This window comes from Temnothorax longispinosus, chromosome 5 (assembly GCF_030848805.1).
Source record: "Temnothorax longispinosus isolate EJ_2023e chromosome 5, Tlon_JGU_v1, whole genome shotgun sequence".
Classification (NCBI taxonomy): Eukaryota; Metazoa; Arthropoda; class Insecta; order Hymenoptera; family Formicidae; genus Temnothorax; species Temnothorax longispinosus.
Window position 1 is genome coordinate 1,475,954 of NC_092362.1, and position 26,277 is coordinate 1,502,230.

The 26,277-nt window shown below is 39.2% G+C and overlaps 3 protein-coding genes across 4 annotated transcripts; 2 read left to right on the top strand and 1 right to left on the bottom strand.

Annotated features, from left to right (window-relative positions):
• The first annotated feature begins 797 nt into the window (after positions 1-797).
• Positions 798-3,807, top strand: P58ipk (dnaJ homolog subfamily C member P58IPK). The gene is made up of 6 exons (XM_071779588.1): positions 798-997; positions 1,089-1,199; positions 1,431-1,630; positions 1,729-2,054; positions 2,131-2,474; positions 2,570-3,807. The coding sequence occupies exons 1-6, from the start codon at positions 952-954 to the stop codon at positions 2,986-2,988; spliced, it is 1,446 nt and encodes a 481-aa protein (XP_071635689.1). The 5' UTR covers positions 798-951; the 3' UTR covers positions 2,989-3,807.
• A 27-nt stretch (positions 3,808-3,834) lies between these two features.
• Positions 3,835-9,320, bottom strand: LOC139813821 (dynein regulatory complex protein 9-like). Its single transcript, XM_071779589.1, has 5 exons — positions 6,192-9,320; positions 5,549-5,919; positions 4,708-4,991; positions 4,399-4,646; positions 3,835-4,192 (listed from the first exon to the last, which is right to left on the bottom strand). Exons 1-5 carry the CDS (start codon positions 6,447-6,449, stop codon positions 3,893-3,895), a joined length of 1,461 nt encoding a protein of 486 aa, XP_071635690.1. The 5' UTR covers positions 6,450-9,320; the 3' UTR covers positions 3,835-3,892.
• A 3,749-nt stretch (positions 9,321-13,069) lies between these two features.
• Positions 13,070-19,307, top strand: Nt5c (5' nucleotidase C). 2 transcript variants are annotated; one of them, XM_071779586.1, is made up of 8 exons: positions 13,070-13,346; positions 14,958-15,133; positions 15,537-15,764; positions 16,235-16,375; positions 16,440-16,597; positions 16,708-16,894; positions 16,984-17,124; positions 17,255-19,307. In XM_071779586.1, the coding sequence occupies exons 1-8, from the start codon at positions 13,157-13,159 to the stop codon at positions 17,609-17,611; spliced, it is 1,578 nt and encodes a 525-aa protein (XP_071635687.1). In that variant the 5' UTR covers positions 13,070-13,156; the 3' UTR covers positions 17,612-19,307. The 2 variants fall into 2 exon arrangements, with proteins under 2 accessions (XP_071635687.1, XP_071635688.1); XM_071779587.1 differs by lacking the exon at positions 13,070-13,346 and adding an exon at positions 14,565-14,721.
• The last annotated feature ends 6,970 nt before the right edge of the window (positions 19,308-26,277 follow it).

Sequence of the window (26,277 nt, forward strand, 5' to 3'; positions counted from 1 at the left end):
TTAATAAGAACAGATATTAACGTATGTAATCTTTTTAAATTGATTCACGTCGCGCGCGAGGTGTGTGTTTTATTTTAAAGTGGCCGTCCAAGTTACGAATTAACTTAATTATAATGATCAGCTTATCACGTAATACCCGTCCTATTTCATTAATATGAAAATAGTATTATTAATCACTTGTCTTTTGACGGGTAGAAAAAATTGGATCACAAGCAAGAAACTATACAAATTTTGTTTCAAGCAATTCTATAAATTGTGGATTGACCAGCAATCAATTTAAAGATCAGATTAGGGACGATAAATCATACATAATAATTGGAAATTTAGTCAGAGTTTGCTCTCCAAGTTTAAAATTCCTAAGAGTTTAGTCCCCCACTCTCAGGCTAAATAAATCTGTAAAAATTATTGGATCATTAGGCTCGTTTTATGCAACGCAAGGAGTATTGTGGTAAATGGCCGACAATACGAGTTGAATAAAATGTTATATTGATAAATTAGTTTAGTTTTAATATAAATATAAAGAACTGGTAAGAGAAAATTATTGTAATTTGTACTAGCGTATTGTTGGCCTATTTACCACATTACTGAATCTGTGAAATAAATAATAGTAAAACATATAAATTTCTTAATTAGTCCCGAGAGAGCGGATCAATAAAAAAATTGTCCGGACGATATCCGAGATTTACATGAAGAATTCTATATTTCGCGCGAGCTTCCGACATTTATCTCCCCGCCGCGAGGGGTTAGGTTATCTGACTCCAGGGTTCATTAGTGGGAGAGACACGATTCGCGGTTTCACCAATCGTATAAGACCACGATCGCAATGGCGGCGTGGCTGAACGGTTTTGCGTTATCGGATGGTTAGGTGTCGATCTGGCGGTGCTGAGCGCGTTAGTCTCCTTGTTTACAGCATAGCACATCGGTGGAACTGATTTTTTTCCTCCCCCAGTCATGTACGGTTTCCTGATAGTGGCATTGCTGGATATAACCCTCGACGGTACGTACCCTAACCTCCTCTTCTCACCCTTTTGAATAAAAACCAGCCCGTCTCTCCGACGAGCGACTGATAACGGCTGACTCGTTTTTAGTGGTCGGAAGTGTCTCGCAGTCGGAGATCACGAAACATCTGGAGTACGGTAGGGAGTTCCTGGCGAAGGGCCAGTTGCAGGATGCCCTGTCACACTACCACGCAGCCGTTGGTAGGTTGAATCCTCCCGAATTTGCGCTTGGTCTTTTAAACTGGAGCTCTCCAGCAAGCGACACGAGTCGACGTAAACGTCGTTCAATATTTCTTTTTTGACAATGAGTAACAAAGACACTTGTGTGGACACTTGTGTCGCTTGCTGGAAAGCTCCCAACGTTGTCAGCTGATCTTGTGTCAGAGAGAGGAGGAGAACGGTCCCCGGTGTTCAAGAGCGAATTTCTTTCAGAGGGGGACCCGAGCAATTACCTGACGTACTACAAGAGAGGCACGGTTTATTTAGCGCTTGGCAAAGCCAAGTTCGCTCTCCTCGATCTCGACAAGGTTCTGGAATTGAAGGCGGATTTCACGCCAGCGAGGCTGCAGCGCGGCAACATTTTACTCAAGCAGGCCCACTTCGACGAGGCTGAAAGCGACTTTCGCAACGTGGTACGTTATTCCCTTCGTGTTTACATTATGTTTTTACATTACGTACTGTACTGTACAGTTTACGGACGAACGACTCACGCCTTCTGTTCTCATTCCAGCTAGCATTAGAACCAAATAATAGGGATGCCTTGAATGCCTTAGATAGGTTATACCCAGCTAGGGAAGAAATGAAATTAGTCGATATATTTGTGTACGACGGCGATCATGGGGCAGCTGTGCAACAGATCACTCGACTCATCGAGATATGCCCGTGGTCCTCTTATTTGAGGGAACGCAGGGCGGAGAGCCATGTTGCCCTTGGAGATTTTATGAGCGCCATATCCGACATACGTTCGACTACAAAATTGCTGTCCGATAATACGGAGGGTTTCTTCAAGCTCTCGACGTGGCTGTACCGTCTCGGGGACGTTGACGAGGCATTAAAGTGAGCAATTAACCGTGAGAATAATCGCTGATACTTTTGTTAAAAACGCAGCACTAATTTGGAATAAATTATTTAGGGAGATTCGAGAATGTTTGAAGCTTGATCCAGACCATAAGCAATGTTTCCCGTTTTATAAGAAGATTAGGAAGATAAAGAAGTTGCTGCAGGACGCGGAGACAGCGCTGGAGGATAAGGATTATGACGTGTGCATTGATTCGGCTAATCGTGTATTGACGCAAGAGCCGAATGAGCCGAAAGTACAGTTTACGGCTTACCATTACCTCTGCCGATGTTACGCGGAAACTTCTGAGACGACTCAGGCGATCAATAATTGCCAACAGGCGTTAAATATCAGGAGGGAACCGAATGTGCTGTGCGACAGCGCAGAGGCGTATCTTGCCGCGGAAATGTTCGACGATGGTAATTTAGTCTTGTATATATTTTATAGTGTCGAAGTATGTATAGAATTCTACCACTTTGTGATGTAATGAAAACATTTTTTTTTCCTTGAATAGCGATCAGAGAGTTCAAGGATGCATTAGAGATAGATTCAAACTTCCAAAGAGCCAAACAGGGACTGCAAAAAGCGCAACAACGGCAAAAGATATCGGAGTCGCGAGATTACTATAAGATCTTGGGCGTCTCGAGGACGGCGAATAAGCGGGATATCATCAAGGCTTATCGGAAAGCGGCGCAGAAGTGGCATCCCGATAATTTCCAGGAGGGCGACGAGAAAAAACGCGCGCAGAAGAAGTTCATCGACATCGCCGCCGCCAAGGAGGTCCTCACGGATGACGAGAAGAGGGCGAAATTCGATCAAGGCGAGGATCCTCTGGATCCGGAATCGGGCCGACACCAGCAGGGCTTCAATCCCTTCCAGGAGTTCCACCACTTCCACGGGTCTCCCTTCCAATTTAAGTTCCACTTCAATTAAACACGCCGCAAATCTCGTCGTGATAGCGAAATTACCATTCTCAAACGCGTGCGTGCTTGCGCGCGCGCGCGCGTCGCTTCGTCCGCGACGGACGATCTTCACTTCGCCCTAGCCCGAATTTTATTTCGCTACCTCGTCTCGATGGAGATCGCACGTGTTTAACCCGATTATTAGACGGACTGAGGAGATTCTATGTGCACGAATTGTGTCGACGTATCAATAGACTGATGTCGAGAGATCAGTGGCCATCTCGCGATACCGGGCAACGCAACTATCTCGGCACGCATTTGATAAGACGCGAAGGTAGATTTAATCGCCCGCACTAGTTCGTCTACCGCAAAAAAAATTTGTAATACAGTACTCTCTAGTACGTGCAGACTGAGCGATGAATATAATCTATTTCGGCTCGCACATAGACGTTTTGTCGCATGTAATTTTATCATCGCATTACCGATCTGTATATTACTGGTAAAAAAAATCGTGATCATCTCCCGCGTATATCGCGATACGGACGGGATGTACAGTGATTATCACACTGCCACTGATTGCTTCAGCGGCTGTTCATTTTAGCTTGAGAATGTGCGAACAACTAGATCGAATAAGTCCGAGAGACGTTTATGCCTTTATCGAGTACGATACTGAGCCGATATATTTATATCATTACTTTCGCGTACGGGATTCGTACTCGGTAATGTTCAAATGATGTATAGAACAATGCTGTGCGCTTGTCATGTTTGCATGTGTGTGAGTCAGACCTTCATGTAAATACTGTATTTCTGATATTTGTTTAAAAATATATTTGAATAATTTATACAGATACTTCGAAGGCATTATTAGAGTGTGTAAAGAAAGCGGTAACTCTTTACAATAATAAATTATCAAACTCTCTGTAATTTTTCAGGCACTAAAGTCCTCTTTTTTTTCTTCGATGTACTCTTTGTCTTTTCTTTTTTTTATCGACCTCTTTTTTCTGGCTTAATTTCTTCCGCTTTTTCAATCGTTTTCGTAGACCTTTGTACTTTCCTAATTGTTGCCTCACCATGTGACCTCTCCATATCGATTGAATAATAGTTGCGGCTTTATTTAGCTTCTCTTCCTTTTTCAACACTTCCTCCTCGGCGATACATTCGTCGATAAATTTTTGTCTTTTGTCCATTGTAGCGCGCATTTTCTCCATCTCTAATTTTTGTTCTTCTATCAGTCGCTATCAGCGGATCAAGATGGTCATGAGTCATCATTTAAAAGCTCACGCTATCATGGCATATTATACTAAACAACTTATTTTGTTCTTTTTTCTTTTATTTTCATTTTTTGTATGTTTGTTATATGTTTATTTTCAATTAAAAAAATATATATATACTGTAAGGATTATTATTTATTCTACTACTCTCTATTAATTTCTGGATATACCTTGAACTCGTCGATTTCGTGCTGCCGTTCCACAATCTCCTCGTTGTATTTCTTCGTCCACATATCTATCTGCTCTTCTTTCTCTTTGATGTCCGCTTCTAAGTAAGCACTCATTTCAGCCGAGATGATCTGCTCCGCATTGTACTCCTTTGAATATTCGCTCAGTTTGTTCAGCATATCTTTCTTTTGCAATTGCAGCTTGAGTTCCTGCTGTTCCAATCTGGCTTTCGCCCATCTTTCCGCGTAGCCTGAGTACAATATACTCGATCAGAACCAGCAAAAAGCGCACTTATATGAATTATGCGTTACCCAATTTCCCGCTGTTTAAGAATATCGCGTGGTCGACTCGCGCGTCGCTTTCCTGCGCGAGTTCTATCGTCCTTTTCCTCTCTTCCTCGTTCGCTTTTTTGTCGGATTCCAGCTGCTCGCGAAGCTGTTCAGCTTGGCTGAGCCATTTCTGGGCGCTCTCTTCGAGATTGCGTTCGCCTTCTTCTTTCTTCGCGATATTATCAACTTCTTCTTGCAGACTGTCGAACCTCCCATGGGTCCTTATTTCGTGAAGGACTTTTTTGAGGACCTCACACACATAGTTCCTAAATGTAGATTATTTATTGAAGGAGTGAAAGCTTGAAATCAGCGATTGTCCGAAGCGCATCCTGCCCTTCGAAGTTTCTTACTTCCATTACAGCTAAGGATAATGGGAGGGCAAGACATTTTTGCAAAAAGTTTAACACATGCAAAGCTCCGAAAAAAGTATCTTGGAGTAACGTATTATCTTTGTAAGATCATGTGATATTTTTTTAAGGAACTTTAAGGTAAAGGTACCAATACCCGGACACTTAAGCATAGGAAATGTACCAATACCTGGACACGTATCTGTGTCTGGATACCTTTAAAAAAATATAAATTTATGAAAATAAACGTTTGGATATTATAACTGAAGTTTCAAACTACAAGAAAAAATATTTTTATCTTTGATTTTAATTCGCGTTATACTTATAAATAATAAAGGTGTCCAGATATAGGTACATGTCCGGGTATCGGTACCTTTACCTTACACACCCGCGAGTTATATCCAAGCAATAGAATGTAGAGTACATTTTTGCACAAGTGTTATAATGTGTACGTACGAGGGTGTGTTTCTGCGCACCTGTCTCTCTGCATTTTTTCAGCCTCTGTGGGTACGACTGGTAACAGGCCCATGTCTTCTCTGAAAATCATTCTAGGTTCATCAGGCACCCCATATGTTTCGTCGATCGTCTTAAACGTCTCGTCCCAGCGTGGATCGACATTGGCCGGTATCATGAATCCGATTATGGCAAGCTGATCCAAACACTCCTCGAGGACACAAGATATAGCGGCCGCTTCTAGCGGTGTGAAAGAGTCGACCGGCGAAATTTCCATCTCTGCACTCTGCACCTCGATATCTTCTGATTTCGAATCTTCTGTTTTTGACGATAGTGTGCCAACAGGCGATTCTGGAGGTTCCAAAGGCGTTCCAGGCTCGATGAAATGTAATGACTGAATAATAAGTATCAAGTTCACATTTAGATAGTCTATAATTCACATGTCAGATTTCTGGATAGAATTTTATTAATAATTTTATATATTGTAGTATTTTAATATGTTATACATATATATATTAAAATCAATGTACATTCTAATTATTCAGATCATTTTTGTATTACACGGCAAAATTTAATAAAATTATAAATGAAATATACATTGAACAAGTAGTAAGTTTTTAAAAATATATGCCAATTATGTAGATAAGCACAATAATGTTATTTTACTTTTTCATCCTTAATATCCACCTTAGAGATTTTGTCTAAATTTTGGATGAACATGTCAGTGGACTCTTTCAGCGTTTTCTCGATGGTATGTGTACTTGATACGTTATTGACATGAATTACATTTCTACGAGCTTGTTGAAAAGTTATTGATGATAATCTATTCAGCGCGATTTCTTTTTGAAATGCTTGTCCGTCTCGGGTTATTTCCAGTTCATTTGCCATCATATAGGGATATGCTAAAATAGCATAAATACACATAGTATTATATAATGATATATGCCATTTTATATAAAATATAAAATGGCATATAAATAAAAAATAAATAAAAAGAGAAGAGAAAAGAGAGAATTAGTTGGTAAAACTAAATTATACTTTATAGAAAATGCGCTTAAATTTTTGCATGCAATGTTGCTTATATTTATTTAGTATAAGCTTATATTATACTAGAATATATAGATTATTTAATCATTTTCCTTGAAAAGTGGTATGAATCAAGATACATATTCTAGGATTGAAAATGATTGCTATCAGAAATTTAACCATATTTATACAAACCTTTTTATTATTACTTTCCGTACCTAATTATTTTTTCTCGTCAATTAAAATATCTGCCAGGAATATACAGAGTGCAAGTGCACAAAATAATGGCACTGAGATCTTTGGTTTAACATCTTCCCAAGTCATATTGCCCTATAAAATTTGCTGCGTCAAGTTTGTATAAAAATTTGAAAGGCAAATTGGAAACAAAGAAATATCGATTATCCCGATTATTAAAAATTTCATGTAAAAGTTATACGATTGTATGTATACATACACAGAATTAGTTCGATGCTGCTGATCATTCGCAGGCAGCTTAAAAAAAAACCGAGAAAAAAAGCGTCAAATTTTATTTTTGAAATATTCGTCATAGAGTGTACGGAAAAGTGAGCATGGCTTTACACTTTATCGCATGCAACGCGATTTTATTTTGTGCTTTAAAGCGTGTATTTTATGCTTTTTATCTTTCAGGGAGGTTTTACAATTTCTTTTATTTTTATTTTTATTTTTATTTATTTTTTTTATTCAAAGTTCTCTCTCTCGACGGTATTTGTATCACGTGTTAAAAAGTTTCTGTTTCCAATCATCTGGTCCAGTTTCCAATCGCTGATGAAATCAAAAAATGGTTTGCCTTAAACGCGTTTTGCGCCATTAGCCCGGCCTAAGATCACATTTCATTGTCGCAAACGGAGAAACTCGCGAGCACGAATTAGTCTACGGAGATCGTTAACGCTATCCCTCTGATTGCAATTAACCTTTGTCTACGGGAAGACAAATACGAGGCGATTGTTAGAAAACTATAAGGAGCTGCGAGAGGCCGGGAGGCGCGATAAAAAACCGAGTCAGGAAGTCATCCGTGTGATGGGAAACGCGGATTCGTTTTACGCAGGAAGTGCACACACGATTCGCGCATTCATGATGAGAAAATCTTAAAAACATCGTTTTCCGGCTGAACGTGCTAATTACATTATGCGCGTAAATGAAACGGTTGCGTTCCTTTATCGTTTTTTTTTTCACTTGAAAGTATTCGATAAAAATCCATCAAAGTAGATCCGAGAATTCCATAGCGACGCATTGTTTCCCGTCTTGCGTGTAACTTGGAAAGAACATTTTACCAGCTTGATCAATAAAAATTGACGAAAAACTCCGTAAGAGTAATTAGGACTGCGGCAATTCGTTGTTTTTGTAAAAGAAAAAGGCGGGCAAGCCTAGCTTAAACCAGTTGGATGAATCTTATCCGTGACTCTCACTCGTTTATTTCCCGCTTAATTAATGAGACGCGTTGTGCCGAGTATATCTGCTGCAAATTCGACGATCCGCGAACAAGTGTATCGGTTTAATGCGAGCTAAAACTAGTGTGAACCAATTAAGTAACAGATTAATGCAGGTTGGAAATTGCGACCGTAATTATGATTAGCATATCCCGCTCGCATAACTTGTTACGTCTACGTGATAGTGCGTATTAGATAGTGATATTGCCCTGATATAACAGACGTCGTACGCAAGCAATTCAATAAAAAAAAACATTCATACGTAAATCGCTAGAGAAATCTTGCTCAAGTTCGTCTCTCGAGTGACGAGAGCGTCTTTTCCATCTCGAGACAATGTAATTCTTTTTTTAAGAAGTCTCCGATAAATTAATGTCGTATTTAGAGTCACCCTCGAGTTATCCGAGCGATTAGAAATGCCGGAAATGACTGATGTTAATCGGAAATAACGATGACGATATGGCAGAAGGGTGGAGTCACGGTGAGAGTCGCCGAATTACGTAGAAAGTCTCGCGAACGCGTAAAACTTGCCCTCCGCGAAGGAGTTGGAAAGTCAAGGCTGCTATTTTTAACATGACATGACACAATATTTGCGGATATGAAATCGGTGATCGGCCGATACGGACGGGCTTTCAGCAGCAACAACGCGCGCGCACGTTGATTCTGTTGAAACTGTCAATATATACAGGCAGCGGGATGTGTTATCAACGCCTCGGGGATATCCCGGGATATACGTGTGGGAAATTTTACAGAGAATATCGCGGCGCGGGGGTTGCGCGTATATACTTTGCTACAATGTAAAATTCGATTGTCCCGTGGAATTGTATATTTGAAGTACAAATTCGACGACTAATAGTTCGAAAAGCCACTCGCAAAAATCCATCATTTTATCTGCGTCATTTTGACCTGTGAGAGAGAGCCCCGCGTAAAAAAAGAGAAAGAATATTCGCGGGCAAAATTTGCGCTCTTATAATAACGTAAAATTCTTTATTTAAACATTAGACGTTTATTTCATCGACTACAATTGAGAATTTAGAATATTATTTGTTTTAAGTAAAGAGAGTGATGAGTGTATTTTAAGATTATTATAAAAATGAAATATTCTTTGCGAAGATGACCGTTAAAAAAAGGGAAATGGAGTAATTGGTTTTCTTAGCACTAGAATGATATTTTTTGCGTGTGAATTGTGCATGAATAGCAATTGCGATATAAGATCGCGAGCCAAAAAATAATTTTTTTTTCTGTGGCAAGAAAATGATAGAGCGCTATCATTTCCACACCACCTTGCGGTAGATAGCATGGCGCATTTTTTTTTAAGTGGTATCCCCAGTAGGTCTAATCCACTTTGAATCAAAATATTTCAATGCAACAACTGCTCGAAGTGCCTTCCTCCTTCTCGTACACAGAGTTCGGCCCTTCGAGTGATATTCCGCGTCGCGCGGTGCGCCATTTCTGGTGTGATGGTACCGAAAGCTGCGAGAATTTCTTCTCGTACCTCAGCTTCTGTACCACCACGCCTGTGCTCGACTAAATCTTTTATACATATATAAGCATCTTATTTTTTTTATAATTTAAATTGAATTAAATTATTAAATTTATTTATATATAATTTTATAATAAAATTTATATATAAGTATCAAAGATTATTATTAACGTCTTGACGATCAATCGGACCAAAACCAATGGTCTAATCGTCACGATGATTTATTTGCCAATTGTAGTCGATGAAATGAATCTAACATCTAATGTTTATTATATTGTTGGCGAATTACGAATGTACTTTCGGTTTATTTATTTAAATATCAATTTTTTTTGTCAAATCAGAAGGTAGAAAGTGCGCGTAATGTTATGTGTTGCACATATCGCTGTACATACATTGTATTTCCGCGTTTCTTGTTTAATCGCACGGGGCACCGGCGTGGATGCGGCGCCCGCACATCGTGATTATAATGCGGGGAAAATGAGTTTTATGTAACCGGCGCGACATAATAGATACGTCGTATCTTTCCACGCCGGAAAGATAATCGATCGTTCGAGATAACGCTCGGATACATTATCAGAAGAGTGCGACGACCGGGGATCGAAGAGCACGTTAGATTAAGGCAACGAGGTCGCGTGCCACCGGTGGCGGCAGAAATGGCTATACACGTTGGACGTTAGAAAATTGTAGCTTTCAACGTCCATCAATCAGGAAGCAGTGAATAATCATTTTTTGGATATCGTAAGACGCTGTTATTCGACGAGATTATTAGCTTCGTGACGCGGTATTTCCTCCTTTAATCGCACCGGCGCGCAGAGCGCGAACCGCTGACGTTGCACTGATATTAGTATCGCGCTGGGAGAGACAAAAAAAATAAGAGAGAAACTTTACGTCACGAATGTATCAGGTGCATTGGATTTTTCATATTTGTCAAATAAAGTTGAAAAGGAAATTTTAGCAAAACTGGGGTAAAATTGTCATTGTGCATTTATAGTCTCTTTCACGTCTAAATTCTTTGTTGTTCTTTTTAAAAAACTTATTTTACCTCTTGACAATTTAATCTTTTCAACTTACAGTATCTAATGTCCATATTTTAGCAAAGTGAAGCGTCATCGTAAAATCGCCATGTAAAACACCCGGTAATTAATTGTTCCTTCATAATTAATTTGCGCGTCTCAGTGACATTCTAAAATCTTGGACAATTATCTGTTTTTTTTTCTATTCCTTCATTGTTAAATATTAAAGGATAAAATTTAAACCGATACCTTGAGTTAAATAACATTTTGTTATTTTTAACTATCATGTGTGTCAAAGTGTGTTTATTATTTTAACACAAAACAGTATTATTTTAACTCCACTAGTTTAGTTAAATTAACATTGTTTTAGTTAAATTAACGATATATTGAGTAGGAGTGGCGACCTATAAGAATGGTTAAAATGACTCAAATTGAGCATAATTTATCTGTCTTTTTCTATTCTCTTTTTTACATAATTTATCTGTCTTCTTCTATAACTTATATTTAAACTGAACATAAATTAATTATCTGTCTTTTTCTATTTGGTTCTTCACTATTAAGTATTAAAGAATAAAATTTAAACCAATACGTGGAGTTAAATAACATTTTTAATTAACTATCATGCGTGTAAAAGTTTGTTTTAATTCCACTGCTGTTAAATTAATGACATATTGAGTAGAAGCAGTGGCGACCTATATAAGAATAATGGTTAAAAAATGATTCAAATTGAGTATAATTTTACACTACAAATTTAACAGATGTATCCAGAATAAAACCAATAATGACGATAGCAAAGATGCAGTATGCGGATGCAGAAAACGGACCGACGAGACGACGAGACAAACGACGGACGGATCGTTAATCATACGATCGACAGGTTCGTCGGTGGCCGTCTGTTAAACACGGAGGCGTGCAGAAATCGTATACTCCTCCGTACCGGTTGGGAGCGGCATAAATCGCGAATCTCTCGCGATTAGAATCGAGTGCCAAGTGTGCTAAGCATCCTGGAATGTCTCCGTACGTCGCGTCGCACGTCGCCCGCGCGCCCGGGAAACATCTTGGGAGCGCTTTACTACAACGCGCCGCGGTTATTTACCTCTTACGCGCGGAGAAACTCCACGACGACGACGTTGGGACGTTGACGCGGGGCCGCATTCAAATCACGCAGACGAGGTAGGGGGCTCGTGCGCGGCAATTAACCCATTTATCGGGCCTAACACGAGGTAAATATTAAGCAACGGGGGAGGGAAACAATCGCCTCGGAATATAGATCCCGTGGGCGGGCTACGCGTCAGACTTTCTAAAGACGCGGGCCGGGCGTTTTCGAGCGTTCGGCTCTAATTAGAGTCGTTTAACGTCACGTAATCGCGCCGGATCGCGGGGATATTTTAACAGCTTGAAATCGACTTCGCCGTGTGACTCGGTAATAAAGCGTAGGAGCGTGTTTCCGCATATATTTGAACAGGTATTTAAGTCAAACATCCAGAGAGGTACGCGCAGCGAGTTTAGAAAGACGTATGAGAGATAAGCGAAGATTGTCGCGTTATTATTATGATAATTGGCGGTCGATAATCTTATCGCAATAAAAACGTCGGTAATGTAAAATAACGAGAGATGGGCTGCTTGGAAATCCATTACTTAAAACTCGTTTTAAATGTATATAATTATAGTGTCGGAATTCGGAATGGAATTCCATTTATAATCAATGTTTTGTATAATAAGAAAAATAATAATAGAAAAATCAGAGCACACATACAACAAAGCAATATTAATAACCAATTGGTTATATTAATATATAATAAATAATATATACATAAAGTATATATACATATGGCATAAATAAAATTTTATTAATTAGATTCTATCCTGAAACTTGCAGATCAGCGATCGGCTGAAGTGAGCCTCTTAAAATTACTTTAAAAACGCAACACAAGGATAAAGACACAATTGCAATTAACATATCGCATGTAAAGCAAAATGTTCAACAAATTTCTCGTGTATAAGAATAGTGTAAGAATATGTAAGAATTAAGAATTTCAACGTCTTTTTAAAATCATATCCTCGATAATAGAAGTTAGTATCCAATAAATATAGAAAATTTTTCAAGATTTCAGAGATTTTCCTTACACGTATAAAACATTACCTTATTTCGTAACGTATAAAGATAAAGTATCCGCTACGAAGAAGGCGCTACGATTTCAAAACAACGTCGTCATCGTTACGTCTCATTTAAATTCATTGAGTATAAATAGCAGTTAACACGCTCAAATAACCCTCCTCTATTATATAAATCTCACGATCTATATATCGCGTAAAGGCATGCGACGCGACGCCGCGCTAATGACATTGACGGAACCAACAAACACGAACGAAATAAATTACCGAACGGAATATCACCCAGACGCGATGAAGACGACAAAAAGTCGCCAACCGTCCAATAGCGTCCCAGATACGAGAGTAACGACCAATCGCGTTGCGCACATCGAGACACGTGACCGAGCAGCGCGACCAATCGCGCGGCTTCGCCCGCGTCACGCCGCAAACTTCGATCCGCGTCGCGTCTAGCGTATCGCCCAGGTTCGTAGACGAGTGCGGAGGCGCGAGGCCATTGGCGGCGGGCTAATTCAAATCGGCCAGCCGCGCGGTGCGGCCAATCAGTCCGTGATGTTGCACGCGAGGATCGTCGCGGCGTCGCGCCGCGTCGTCGAGGCACGGCCGTTCGCGCGGCTCCGCGAGGCCGCCGCGTCCTATGGAGCGTCCAGGCGCACGGTGGGCGATCGCGCCCTCAACCGCGGCCGAGTGTCGCGCGAGGACATGCGCGAGAATTACCTGCGGATGCTCGAGAAGTTCAAGTGTGAGTAGTCAACGGTCCCGTGGCCGCGCGGCCATGCCAGTGTCAACACGTCAATCGGCGACATTCACACACGTGTTCTCACTCGTGTTAGTGACGTTTGCGTCCGCGCCGTGTTTATTTGTACGTCCGTTTCGCTCGCACGTGCGGAGGGTACCGCGCATGCGCCCGCCGCGTTCGATATATCGATAGGGCACGCGCGCGCACGCGACCTTGACGCGCCGCGCATGCCGAGCGAATTGGCACGCGGATCGATCACCCTCCCCGCGGGAGTGGCGGTGGTGGTGGTACCGTTACGCGCATCTCCCCCAACCCCAGTCTCTCCGCCGGGGTCGTCGGAGAGACGCGGACGGGATCACCGATTGAGTCTCTTTCTCTCTCGAGCGCAAATTTTAGACGCGGACGAGAGACGCGTGCGATTACGTATGCGACGGCGATGAGGGAAATTTTGACCGATCGCCAAGCACTCGGGTACACGTGTCCGAGAGACCGCTCATCGGGGTGGGCGATTACCTTTTTCCTATTGAAGGATGTCAAAATGATTGTTCTTTTTTTTTTAGCAAGGAACTGATACGAAGTAAAAACCTATGATGCTGCGTTCCATTTAGGAATAAATATTCAAAGAAAAAGAGAAAAGGACACTTCCTTTCCTTAACGCAATCTGAAATGCAAATCTTGCCTCAAAATTCTTAAACTATGTAAAACCTCTATAATATATATATAAATATATAATGTATACATATTTTACCGCCTATAATATACAAATATATAATATAATTTTATCGTCTGTAATTGTAGGAATTAATGGGTACGTTTATTGTCACCCATAAATTCGAGGAGCTTCGATAAATTAAAGAAACAGGAGGCACTGCCATCAGGAGAGAGAAAAAAACGATGCGCGTTCACATAAATTTGTCACGGGCGCGAAAAACATGGTGGCCCATCGAAATTTCAATATTAAATGCCCGTGTGTCTCTCCGGCCACGTTGACAAACTTACGAGCCGCAGCTCGTATATTTATCGTCGCGGTCGGACGACGCGAGAGATAACGACGTGCCGTCGAAACGAACAGGAAAAGTACATAAATTAATCATGAGAATGTGTGTCTCTCGGATCACCCGACACATTCCCGCGATCGTCTTAATTAATTTTAATCCGCGCTGACGAAGAGCGGCGTAAGGAGGGCGGCCGCGCGCTGCGGAGACAGATTAGATTTTAGATCGCGCGGAGATCGGGTCTCTCACGGCACGACGACGGAGAGGAGCGACGAATGTGATGCCGGGCAGAAAAATCTAGGACAGTGAAAATCGGCCCCGGTATCGCGCGCATCTATAGAACGAAACGGGAGCACCGACGCACCGAATTGATCGCCAGTTAGGTCTGGAGGAGTAATAACTGTAGTTCATTCCAATCGAGGACTCTCGAGGCGCTCGCGCGAAATTAAGATCGGACGCGAGCGATATCCGATCCGCATCCAATTCGCGGAGAAGCCGCGTCTCCCTTTACCGCATCGTGCCGCAGAAACCCGACTTTTATCTTAAGATCAGGTGTCCCGTGATTTTTTTTTCTTCCCCAGAGCTCCCAGATTAATTATCGTCGGTTTTTTTTTTGCAGCGAAAAAACTGCCGCAAGATGTGAATGCCAAGGGCGTGTTCGCCTGCAACGAGCTCGACTTAAAAGAGGTCCAGGTGTATGGATTCGATTACGATTACACGTTGGCGTGTTACAAGCCGTCTATGGACCACTTGCTTTACAGCCTGGGACGTGACATGCTTATTAAAAAATATAAGGTCTCTACTTTGTAACAAATTCGCTTACTAATCAAATCGATACGATACGTAGGCTTCCACGCGTGCAATTTTTTTGCTTTAGGTACATCTCACCTTGAGTCAACTTTTTGTGAAAATGCCAGCATCTATAATCATTTTCAAGAAAGTTATTATTTAATTCTATACGAAAACAGTTTCGATGTATAGAATTAAATAATTTTCTTTACCTTTTAGTGCCTTTTACTATTGCTTTCCATAAAACAGAAAATAGCTTCTGTGAAAGATAAAAGAATTAAATTATAAGAGTACGTAAAGCTTGTCCTTTATCTCAAAGTTATTCAGAGATTCTCCCGAAATCAAAGGACAATTACGGCCGATTAGAATTTCATCTTGAAATTCGCTTAAACTCGCTTAATTATTCCAGTATCCAGAGGGAATTGCCAATCTACAGTACAGAGAAAATTTCGCCGTCCGCGGCCTCCATTACGACATCGAGAAAGGTCTCCTACTGAAGCTCGACAGCTTCTTGCAAATTCAATTGGGCGCCGTTTATCGTGGCTTGCATCCCGTGCCCGACGAGGAGGTCCTCCGTCTCTACAAAAACAGGACAATGCCGATAGCTTACGTGGAGGCGCCCCATAAACACTCTCATGTAAGTTCGTTATCGAAGAACCCCCCCCCCTCGATAAGATGGGGAAATCGGCGAGTAATGCGTAGCACTTGATGAAAGCTTGATGCACATATTTCTTTTTTTTAATAAGAGAACGGGCAACGCGCATGGTTTGTTTAAAATTGTAAAAACTCGGGATATACTTCGGTATTTTCAAACATCGATATGATACGATCTGTAGCTAAACAACTATGCTTTTAATTATTTTTCTAAATATCAAAAGAGATTTTTGCTCTTATGCTGCGACAGAAAAAGCAGCAACATTTCTTCTCACATTTGTACGTTTTTACTTGTAAAGAAAAATTCCAATATATTAAATGCCCCATCTTCTCTGTTTTTTGCATCAACATTGCTTCGATCATGACGTGCAGAAGGCAAGTACATTTATATTCGCACGATATATATGAAATTTTTTAATAATATTCAAGATTCTGACATTTATTTCTTTTCAGGATGCCTTACATCGCACGAAAATGGTCCAATTAGCCGATTTGTTTTCGGTACCGGAAATGAGTTTATTGTGCAACGTTACAGAGTACTTCATACAGAATCATATCGATTACCACCCGGAGATACTATTTAGGGACGTTAAGGTGAGCAATCAAAGTATAACTTTGCTAATTGCTTTTATAATAAAGTTTATGCAAATCTTTATAGAATTCTGTGCAAAGCTGCCATCCTGTAATGCATCAACTAGTAGCGGAAAATGTGTCTGATTACCTGGAACAGAATAAAGATTTGAGAAGATTTTTCGATCGACTTCGAAATGCCGGCAAGAAGATGTTCCTGGTCACAAACAGTCCTTTTCAATTCGTGTATGTTTCTCAAGTGTTGGCAATCTAAATCATCAATTAAATAAAATCTATATAATGTTTATGCATATCACTATAATTACTAATTGTTAATATTAATGTGATTTTTGCAGTAACAAGGGCATGCAGTTTCTGGTCGGCGAAAATTGGAAGAATTATTTCGACGTGGTGATCGTTCAAGCGAGAAAGCCAAGATTTTTTACCGAGGAATCGCGCCCCTTGAGAATCTACGATGAAGTTAAACAGACGCAATTATGGGATCGGGTCACTAAACTCGACAAGGGTATCGTGTATCTTGAGGTAACTTTCTATTTTGATATCCTAGAAAATTATATATTTATAATTATGCGTATATATTACATATATTTATTAACCGCGGAACATTTTAGGGAACAGTTAAACAGTTGCAAGACATGACCGGATGGCGAGGACATCAAGTATTGTACTTTGGCGATCATCCATACAGCGATCTGGCGGACGTGACTTTAGAGCATGGCTGGCGAACGGGAGCGATAATAAAAGAATTGACGGTAATTTAAGCAGAATTCCTATTAATCCTTTTTGTACGAGGCTAATCTGCTTTCGAGAAAGAATGTTGATGCGCTGAATTTAATATAAATATAATGTACGATATATAAAGGGTTATAAATTACATTACAGCACGAAATCGAAACTTTGAATGATCCAAAGTTCAAGGAAAGCGCGAACTGGCTTCAGATGTTAACTGGCCTAATTGAGGAACATCAGGATTACGAAGGACACGAAGTGCAAAATGAACTGGACGAGTGGATAAAGGAACGGGATCAATTGAGAAACGAGATTAAATATGTTTTCAACAAACAATTCGGCTCGGTGTTCAGAACATATCATAATCCGACTTATTTTTCAAGGAGACTGTTCAGATTCGCTGATATCTATATGAGCTCGATCACAAATCTGTTAGAATACTCCACAAGTCATACGTTTTATCCCAGGAGAGGTGTAATGCCTCACGAGTATACTAGTTACTTCGTATAAAATGTCTATATTTTTAGAAATATTCGTTTCTCTCTTATATAAGTACTTTTAGAGCGTACGATCAAAATATTTCGCGTTGCAGAATAGTATTTTCGATCATGAGAAAAGCTGATATATTCGACATCACAATGTAAAGCCTTCATAACAGAGAATCACTAATTCCGCGCAAAATACTTCCGCCTTATTATTAGATATGCATGCGTAATTTACGTGTACATACATATAATATGAATCTATATCGATCAACGTTAATGCGCTTTTACAGCCATGTAGTTACAGGTTAATCTGCATTGAAATGTAATGTATGTAAACGTGATAAAACGGACGGGCGTATAGATCACGAAGGCTCTTACGTTATTATTATTACCATGACAATAGCCATATTATGTAAAATGAAAATACATTATGTTATAAGGATTCCAGCCAGAAATAATCGTCGAATCAATGTCGATTTGATCGAATCGATGTGTTGATGAATCGTCGCTGTCGAATATTGAGTGATATTTTCAGTATTTTGTGTAAAAATTGTTCCTATCATAATTTTTTTATGTTAATTGAGCAATTGCGAATATTTCTGTTAGATTTCTGTGTTTTGGTCAATTTACTATATCAAATACAATGGGTGCGTTCCGTTTCACGCATGATGCATCACTTATCCTTGTTTAACATTCGGTGAACAACAAGGACAAATGATGCATTATGCGCATGATGCGTAACGGAACGCACCTAATATATACTTATATACTGTGCTTTTCGATTTTACATCAATTTGATATAGAATTGACCGCGCAAAAGACAAGCATCTTATAGAAATATTCGTAATTGCTCAATTAGCATAAAAATAACTATAATAAAGTCGATGATGAAAAAAATATAAACCTATATCGACTATTCATTGACGTATCAACATTAAATCGTCAATTCGACTAATTTCTAGTTGGAGAGTAAAATGCAATGTATACTATGTATAGAATAGGAAACGGCGTAAAAGTCGATCAGCTATACGCAAAGTATTATTGAGCTAAAACTCGTTATATATTTTGAGATTAAATAATTTATTTTTCATAATTTATGTAAGAAAGAGAGATAATGCGCTTTTGCGCAATTAGAATAAAATATAAATTTTGAAGAGAATGTTAATTTAGATCGTGTCGATACTCAATTATTTTTGCAATGAGATTGATATTTACTGTTATACGTGCATAATAAATACGTTACCGTGCATGATAAATTTAAATTTTAACTTGTAATATATTTATGAATATGCCGTATATCGTGGACAAGTACAAACGTATCGCGCGTATGCAATTCAATTTTTATCCGAAATTTATAAACAGAAAGAATGCAATTTAATTAATATTAACTTTCCTTCTAACAAAAGTTCCTTCTAAATAATCTGTTTAATCTTATTCCTTTTTGTATGAAAATGTGCATTAAAAGCAAACGTTCGTTTAAAGTTTAAACTCATTAATAAAACAAAATTATTTGTTATCACGGGCCTGATTTATTATATTCTTTATAGAATGATTTGATACTCAGCATATTAAAAAATATAGTCGTTAAGATAACCGTGTGTTCAAAAGTATATACATAAATGTAACTATTATTAAACAAAAAATGCTAAAGTTTATTTATTTAGTATCTTTGTAGACGAAATGTATTATTGTTGCTAAATATATCTTTATTTTCAATACAACTGATTAAGTTTCTATGTAAATATCACCAAGATAAAAGCATCTTTCAATCTCTGTCTGTCACGTTTACCGTGACACCACGATACCATGTATTCCACAATTCTTTAGTATATTAATATATTTCTTATTATATATATATATATATATATATTTTTTTTTTTAATTTAATCTTTACCTCTTGCGGCTTTAAATGGACTTCCGTACAATACATTGTTTTACATTGTTCTCTTTTCACAATATATTTCTTATTATATATATCTGTATTTTAGAGGTAAAGGATCGTACGTCCATTTTTGAACATTTCGAGAAAATAAGGTTTAAAGTTTTAAATAGGGAAATGATATATATTTTTATGATAAAAAAAGCTAAAATAAAAGTAGCGCCTTGATTTATTAAGTTTTTAATAAAATAATTTAGCTGACATGTTTAATAGTGAAACTGCCAATAACACGCTATACCTGGTTTAAAAATTAGGCACTACAAATTTTCAATAAGACTTTTTTTAAACATTGTATCTTAGAAATTAGTAATAATAGACATGGGACGCTTTACCATTATATAATTTAAGCTTCTGTTATACTGAAAAATGTATTAACTGCATTTTGATAAAAATTGGAGATACGATCCTTTACCTCTAAGGTACAGGTATATTATTAAATATATTAATATATTTAATATATGTTCTTTAATACTGCTCCGAGTGGCAATATACAATACAACAGAACTCATTTCGCGATGTCCGTCCATTATATAAGGAGCTCGCGATTGTTGAAGCGCTAGATCGCTTGATCGTTTCTGGTCCTCGGAGAGACGGAATTTGCTTTAGGGCTCGCGTGCAATTAATATCTCTTTTCTACCGTCTAACGTGAACTCAGGGACGCGCGTATGCGAGCGTGTGCGTGCGCGAACGAGCGTGTGCGCGCAAACGGCAAAGGTGGCGAAGAACGCAGATTGCTAAAGGCGCTGTTCCGGTGACCTACTCCGCGATTATCACTCACCGCGGCCGATCGTCGATGCAAGTGCGTGAGCGTTAACTAGTGTTGCCAGCTACACCGCGCGCCACGAGAAAAGGAGGACGCCACGCGGGGGACGTAATCGCGTAAATGTCGTCACGAGTCGTCGTCTCGTTTCGAGCCCTTTCCCGCCGCCGCGATGCGCCGCGGCAGGTGCATTGAACCGACGTTGCTGCCCGGATCGTGCGATTTGCTTCTGTGAACCTTAGTACGAATTACCGCGACTTCCACGTCACGAGTCGCAATTAATTTCTTAGCGCTAACGTGTGACATACATAACGTACGGTCGCGACAACTGTATGCTAGAATGAAATAAATAATATAGTCCTGCAATATAGGATTAATTTTGCATCACCTAATAAAATCTTTCGAAGGCAATTTACTTTGACTATCGTCGAAATGTATGAGAGTTTTCTCTGGATGTTATTACTTCGTTCTAAATTTCGTAAGTCCTGCAATATAGGATTAATTTTGCATCACCTAATAAAATCTTTCGAAGGCAATTTACTTTGACTATCGTCGAAATGTATGAGAGTTTTCTCTGGATGTTATTACTTCGTTCTAAATTTCGTATGATACAACAAGTTGAATTGACATTAACGTGTGACACATATAACGTGTCATGGCGACAATGTATAGAATGAAATAAATTAAAATCCTGCAATAGGATTAATTTTGCATTACCTAATAAAATCTTTCGAAGACAATTTACTTTGACTATCGTCGAAATGTATGAGAGTTTTCTCTGGATATTATTACTTTGTTTTGAGTTTCACATGATGCAACAAATTGAATTGATATATTAACGTCTGACATACATAACGTGTTAGAGCGACAACTGTATGCTAGAATAAAATAAAAATAATAGTCCTGCAATAGGATTAATTTTGCATTACTTAATAAAATCTTTCGAAGACAATTTACTTTGACTATCGTCGAAATGTATGAGTTTTCTCTGGATGTTATTACTTCGTTCTAAATTTCGTATGATGCAACAAATTGAATTGACACTAACGTGTGACACATATAACGCGTCATAGCGACAATGTATAGAATGAAATAAATTAAAATCCTGCAATAGGATTAATTTTGCATTACCTAATAAAATCTTTCGAAGGTAATTTACTTTGACTGTCATCGAAATGAGAGTTTTCTCTGGATGTTATTACTTCGTTCTAAATTTCATATGATGGCAATAAATTGAGTTGACTGCAGTCTTGGAATTTGAAAATTGCATGCTTTTAATTTTTCTAAGAAATTTTAATCTGTTTAACATGATTTCATGAAAACATATAATTTTTTGAAACAAAAAATATACAATTTTATTTATAAAATATTTTTTTACAGTTGCGCTGACATTTTTTCAGCTTCTAGATAAAAAATATACAAATTTGTCGAATATCACGTGTGCGAATTGTGGCGCGTTTGAGTTGAATCGACACGAAAAAAAGATCATATTTTCTCTCGTTATACCTCTCGTTATTAAGCGAATGATGAATCTGGATCGCTGGCCAATAACCAGATACCGCCGATTTCTGGCAAGTGTCCGCGGAGAAAGTATGGCCGATCAAATGATGCTGCGATCGATCTGGGCGGCGTAGCGTGACCGATTCGCGAATCGCATATATTCCTCTCGATCGCGAAACGCTTTTTGCTCGTTTCACGTTTATCCAATCTTTCGCGCATTTACCGTAACCATTGATTTCTTGTTTTTTTTTCTTTCAACACAGCTGCTGCAAAGTATGCGATATCTCTCTTAAGTACGGCGTTATTTACGCATCTTTTAACGAGCCACGAAACTTTGGAGGGACTGTCAAACGTTAAAACGTTAAAATATTAGCTAACGAGCTGAAAGCCCATGAATTAGTTAACTCGTGACGGGAGTGTCACAATTATATGATATATGATAATAAAACGAAAAAAAAGATTGTTAAATAAATACGACACACTTTGGTCGAATATTCGGCGAATGAGGGCATTGTTTGGAGCCTACTTAACATATATTTCCAAGTTGTTTGCACAATCGTGGCCGCGACTTTCTTATCGTGACGTCATACATTTATCGCGACTCGTTTGTGTGAGGAATTGAGCCTTCCAACGTGTTTTGTTGCCCGTTCCCTTGTGTGCGGCACCCTTGCAGGTTGCGGTGCACGTTATCTTGCATAGTTTAAAGCTCGTCGTGCAGGTTTGACGTCGCCCGAGACAAGCGCGTGCGGCATGATTGATCTCAACGGAGGAGGTGCGCAGATAGCGGAGAGACAACTCTCGGCACAATGATTCCCTTAGCGTTACTTGCACGCGGCAAAATACGCCGAGAAAATAGCGCGGTATTTATCATCCAAACAAACTTGCAACAAAGCAGGGCAAGGCAACCTGCAATTAACCATCCCCGAGCAGGGGAAGCCAGGCGCGCGGTAGCGCGCACAATAGACTGCCAAGGAAGCTGCCCTTCCTGCCCAAGTGGAAATTCTTGTTATGTATGTTCTTGTTATGTATTGCTTTAACTTAACTGATCTCACTTTACTTCTCAAATAACGCAAACTTTATGCTAACTTAAAAAAAACTGTGATTTTCCGAAAATTTCCCTCGAACCGTGTGAAACATCACTAGGCTTGCTAAAAAATTGAAAAAAAATTTTTGCGTCTTTGCATAGAAAAAAAAGAAGTGTCAAATCAACACTGATATACTCGTGTATACGCAAGAATATATGATCTTATAAAAATTTCAACTTTTCATGTTAACTCTTTTTTCTTGGTTTAAACTATATAAAACTTTGTTTAAGTATATAAATGACTTCAGTCAAAGATGTTTCCTTCATTTAACGCAATACAATCTCATTTTAATAAGATTATATATATTCTTGCGTATATACAAGTAAGGGAAATGTACCAATGCCGGGACACTTAAGAGCTATATCTGGATACCTTTATCATTTTAGTTTTTAAATAAGTATAACGCGAATTAAAATCAAAGATAAAAATATAATACAAGAAAAATATTTTTATCTTTGATTCTTTGATTTTGATTCGCGTTATAACTTATTTAAGGACTAAAATGATAAAAATGTCCAGACATTGGTATACATTTTATTGCCTGATATCAGTGTTGATTTGACATTTCTTTTTTTTCTGTGCGTAAAAAAAGTATTAAACGTTTTCTGAAAACGTAGAAATAAACGACGCGGTATTTGATCGTTAGGCTTGAGAATGCTGCGAGTGTGTAATTCGGGTGTAATGGCTATGCTAACACGCGGGCGGCGTGGAATTCTCTACGAATGTTTGCCAGGTTGAAAAACAACCTTGACCCAGTCAGGTGAATACGTGCCTCGATCGTGGAATCTGGAAATAGTAATTTTACGATCGGCTCGCTCTCGGGCGAGTAATTCATTTTTGCACGTTCGAACCGCAACTGGCACAATAGAAACGCATCGTTGCAACGCGCTGACGTAAGAGGCTTGGTCACAGATCTCATTGACTGAGGCACTTGTCGCGTTTGAGACAAGTCATAAGACAGTGGCTAATGAGTGGAAAACCCCGGTTTTTTAATACGTACGAATACGTACAATAGGAAATAATTTACAATTGTTGTCCAATGACACTTAATTATGAATTATACCTTCTTTAGCGTGAACAATTATATAATCGTAACGCAAGTTTAATAATAAAGTATAATTTACATCAAAATGTAATTTATGCTAAATTTTTTAGCAGTTATGAATGATAATTTTATCCGCGAATGATGTGTGTTAAATAATCAAATATATTTATAGCATTTGTATTTACAATATTTTATTGTCTCGATACAATCGATGCGATATCGAAAGAGTTAACCTTATAAATTTAATAAATTTAATATTTTATATAATTCTCAATTAAAATAGAAATACATTTTTTAAATCGTTGTATCTGCTTATTAATTAAGCTCTTAAAAATACAATATTATCCTTGTTTTACTATTCTTAAGTTATTCTTTAAACAAATTAAAAATTGAACAAAAAATTCTAAAGCCTGGACGCAGAATGGCACAAATGAAATCATTAAGGGACCGCGAGAAGTATTATTAAATTTTACGTACGTTTTGAGCAGGGCGTTAAAACAACTAACGAAATACCTCCGATTACACGGGCGCGTTATTTATGCGGCTCATCGCCGTGGCGCAGTGGCTATAATAAATAATTTCGATAAAAGGGCTCCGTTTATCACACAAATTCAATGGCAGCGCTTGCCCCGGCTCATGACCGCAGCTCCAATTTGTTTCAATTAAAATCGTAATAGAATACATTATCACCCCCAGCGCCGAGCATAAATTCTCCCGTATATAATCCGAGATACTCGAAAATATTTCTTTCGATTACGCGCCGAGCGCGCGAAGCGTGATGAACTGCAAAAGTGGCGAATATATCGATGCAGGCTGACGGTTTATTTTGCCATCCGCGGTTTAATTCAGCCGGGAGTCGAAATATTCGTTAGAACAGAGATCTAAAAGTCCGAATCAAGGGGAAACTTTTTTTTAGACAAAGTTAAATAGTTCGCGCTCATTTACACGCAAGAGGCGCGAGAGGTCTACAATAATGAGGAGCCACTCTGTAATCGAGGCTCGGTTGAAATTTCCGCCAAGGGAAAGTCGGCTGGACGTTCGTCAAAGAATACGCTCCCCGCTACTGATTTCCACCTTTTCTGGGCCACCCTGCGGAGAATATTGAGACGGTGTGGAAGTCTGTCGATGATCCGCATACCACGCCGCGCGGATGATCGCGACCGACGTACAACGTACGTATACCGCGCATATACGCACACACATTCGGTGTTGTGTGTATAGGTCGGAGGAGGAACGAGACACTACAAAGTAGCGTGCCACGGGAGTATGGACCTTGCGAGCGGTCAAAGTCGTGGCCTACTTCACTTCCTGGCTTCGAGAGAAACTTTCTCCTCGTGCCGCTCGTGCGTTCACGCGAGAACCGAGAACGGCGCGGCAGCGCGACGTGGCGGCGGGGCTCTCGATCGGATATACGCGTCGTCGTACGGTCGCGGTCCCCTGCGCTCGCCGATGATCCTTTCAGGGTGGATGAAATTCTAAATATGGTCGCCAGTGGTTGCACACATTTGCCGCTAAATGCCGATCGCGCGATTCGCTAATTAAAGATAATTATCTACGATCTTGATAAGGAGAGAGGATAGAGGGTTGAGAGGTTTAATGCTGGATGAATTATGCTTTATGCAAAAATAAATATTTTACGCAAAAGTAAATTGATTCCGTTAATAGCGTGTAAGATGAGTTCGAGATGTAGACCCTCTCACACGCGGGGTCATGTGTAATTAACTTTATATTTTGTGGGTTAATTTATTTCTATACCGCTCAGAAAGATGCACGTGCGAACCAAGTTTAGCTTTACTATCTGTAGGAAATTATATCTTGCTTATACATATATTATACAAATTTTAATATTTATAACGTAATATATACGTTTATAATGTAACATTTTATGCATGTACTGTTTATTTTCGCTTTTTGAATCTCGCTGTTCTTTTATTCCCGACATCTTCGGCACTCTTACAAAATTGGAGTTGTCTCACTCAATTGACACAGAAATAAGTTTGAGATCTAGTAAATTTAACTACGGCACGCTGAAACAAATATATAATCTCGACTTACTTTTGGAAAATGGATCAAGTCGATACTTCCTAATTTAATTTCCTCGAATCGAGCGGCACGCGGACGGCGACGTATAATCATCCGCAGGGAATCTGATATACCCCGCTGCTAAAAAATGAAATCTCGTCTCGTCCTGATTTTTGTTAATCGGCCAAACGTGGTGCAACTAAAAGTATTATTCGGAACGTTCCATTGGCCGAGTATCCGCCGTGCATCCGAGTATGGGCCACGATCCATAAACCATGTGTACGAAGCGTGCGCCATTCGCTTGCTCGCCGGCTCGATAATCCGCGGGCGACCGGCTCTC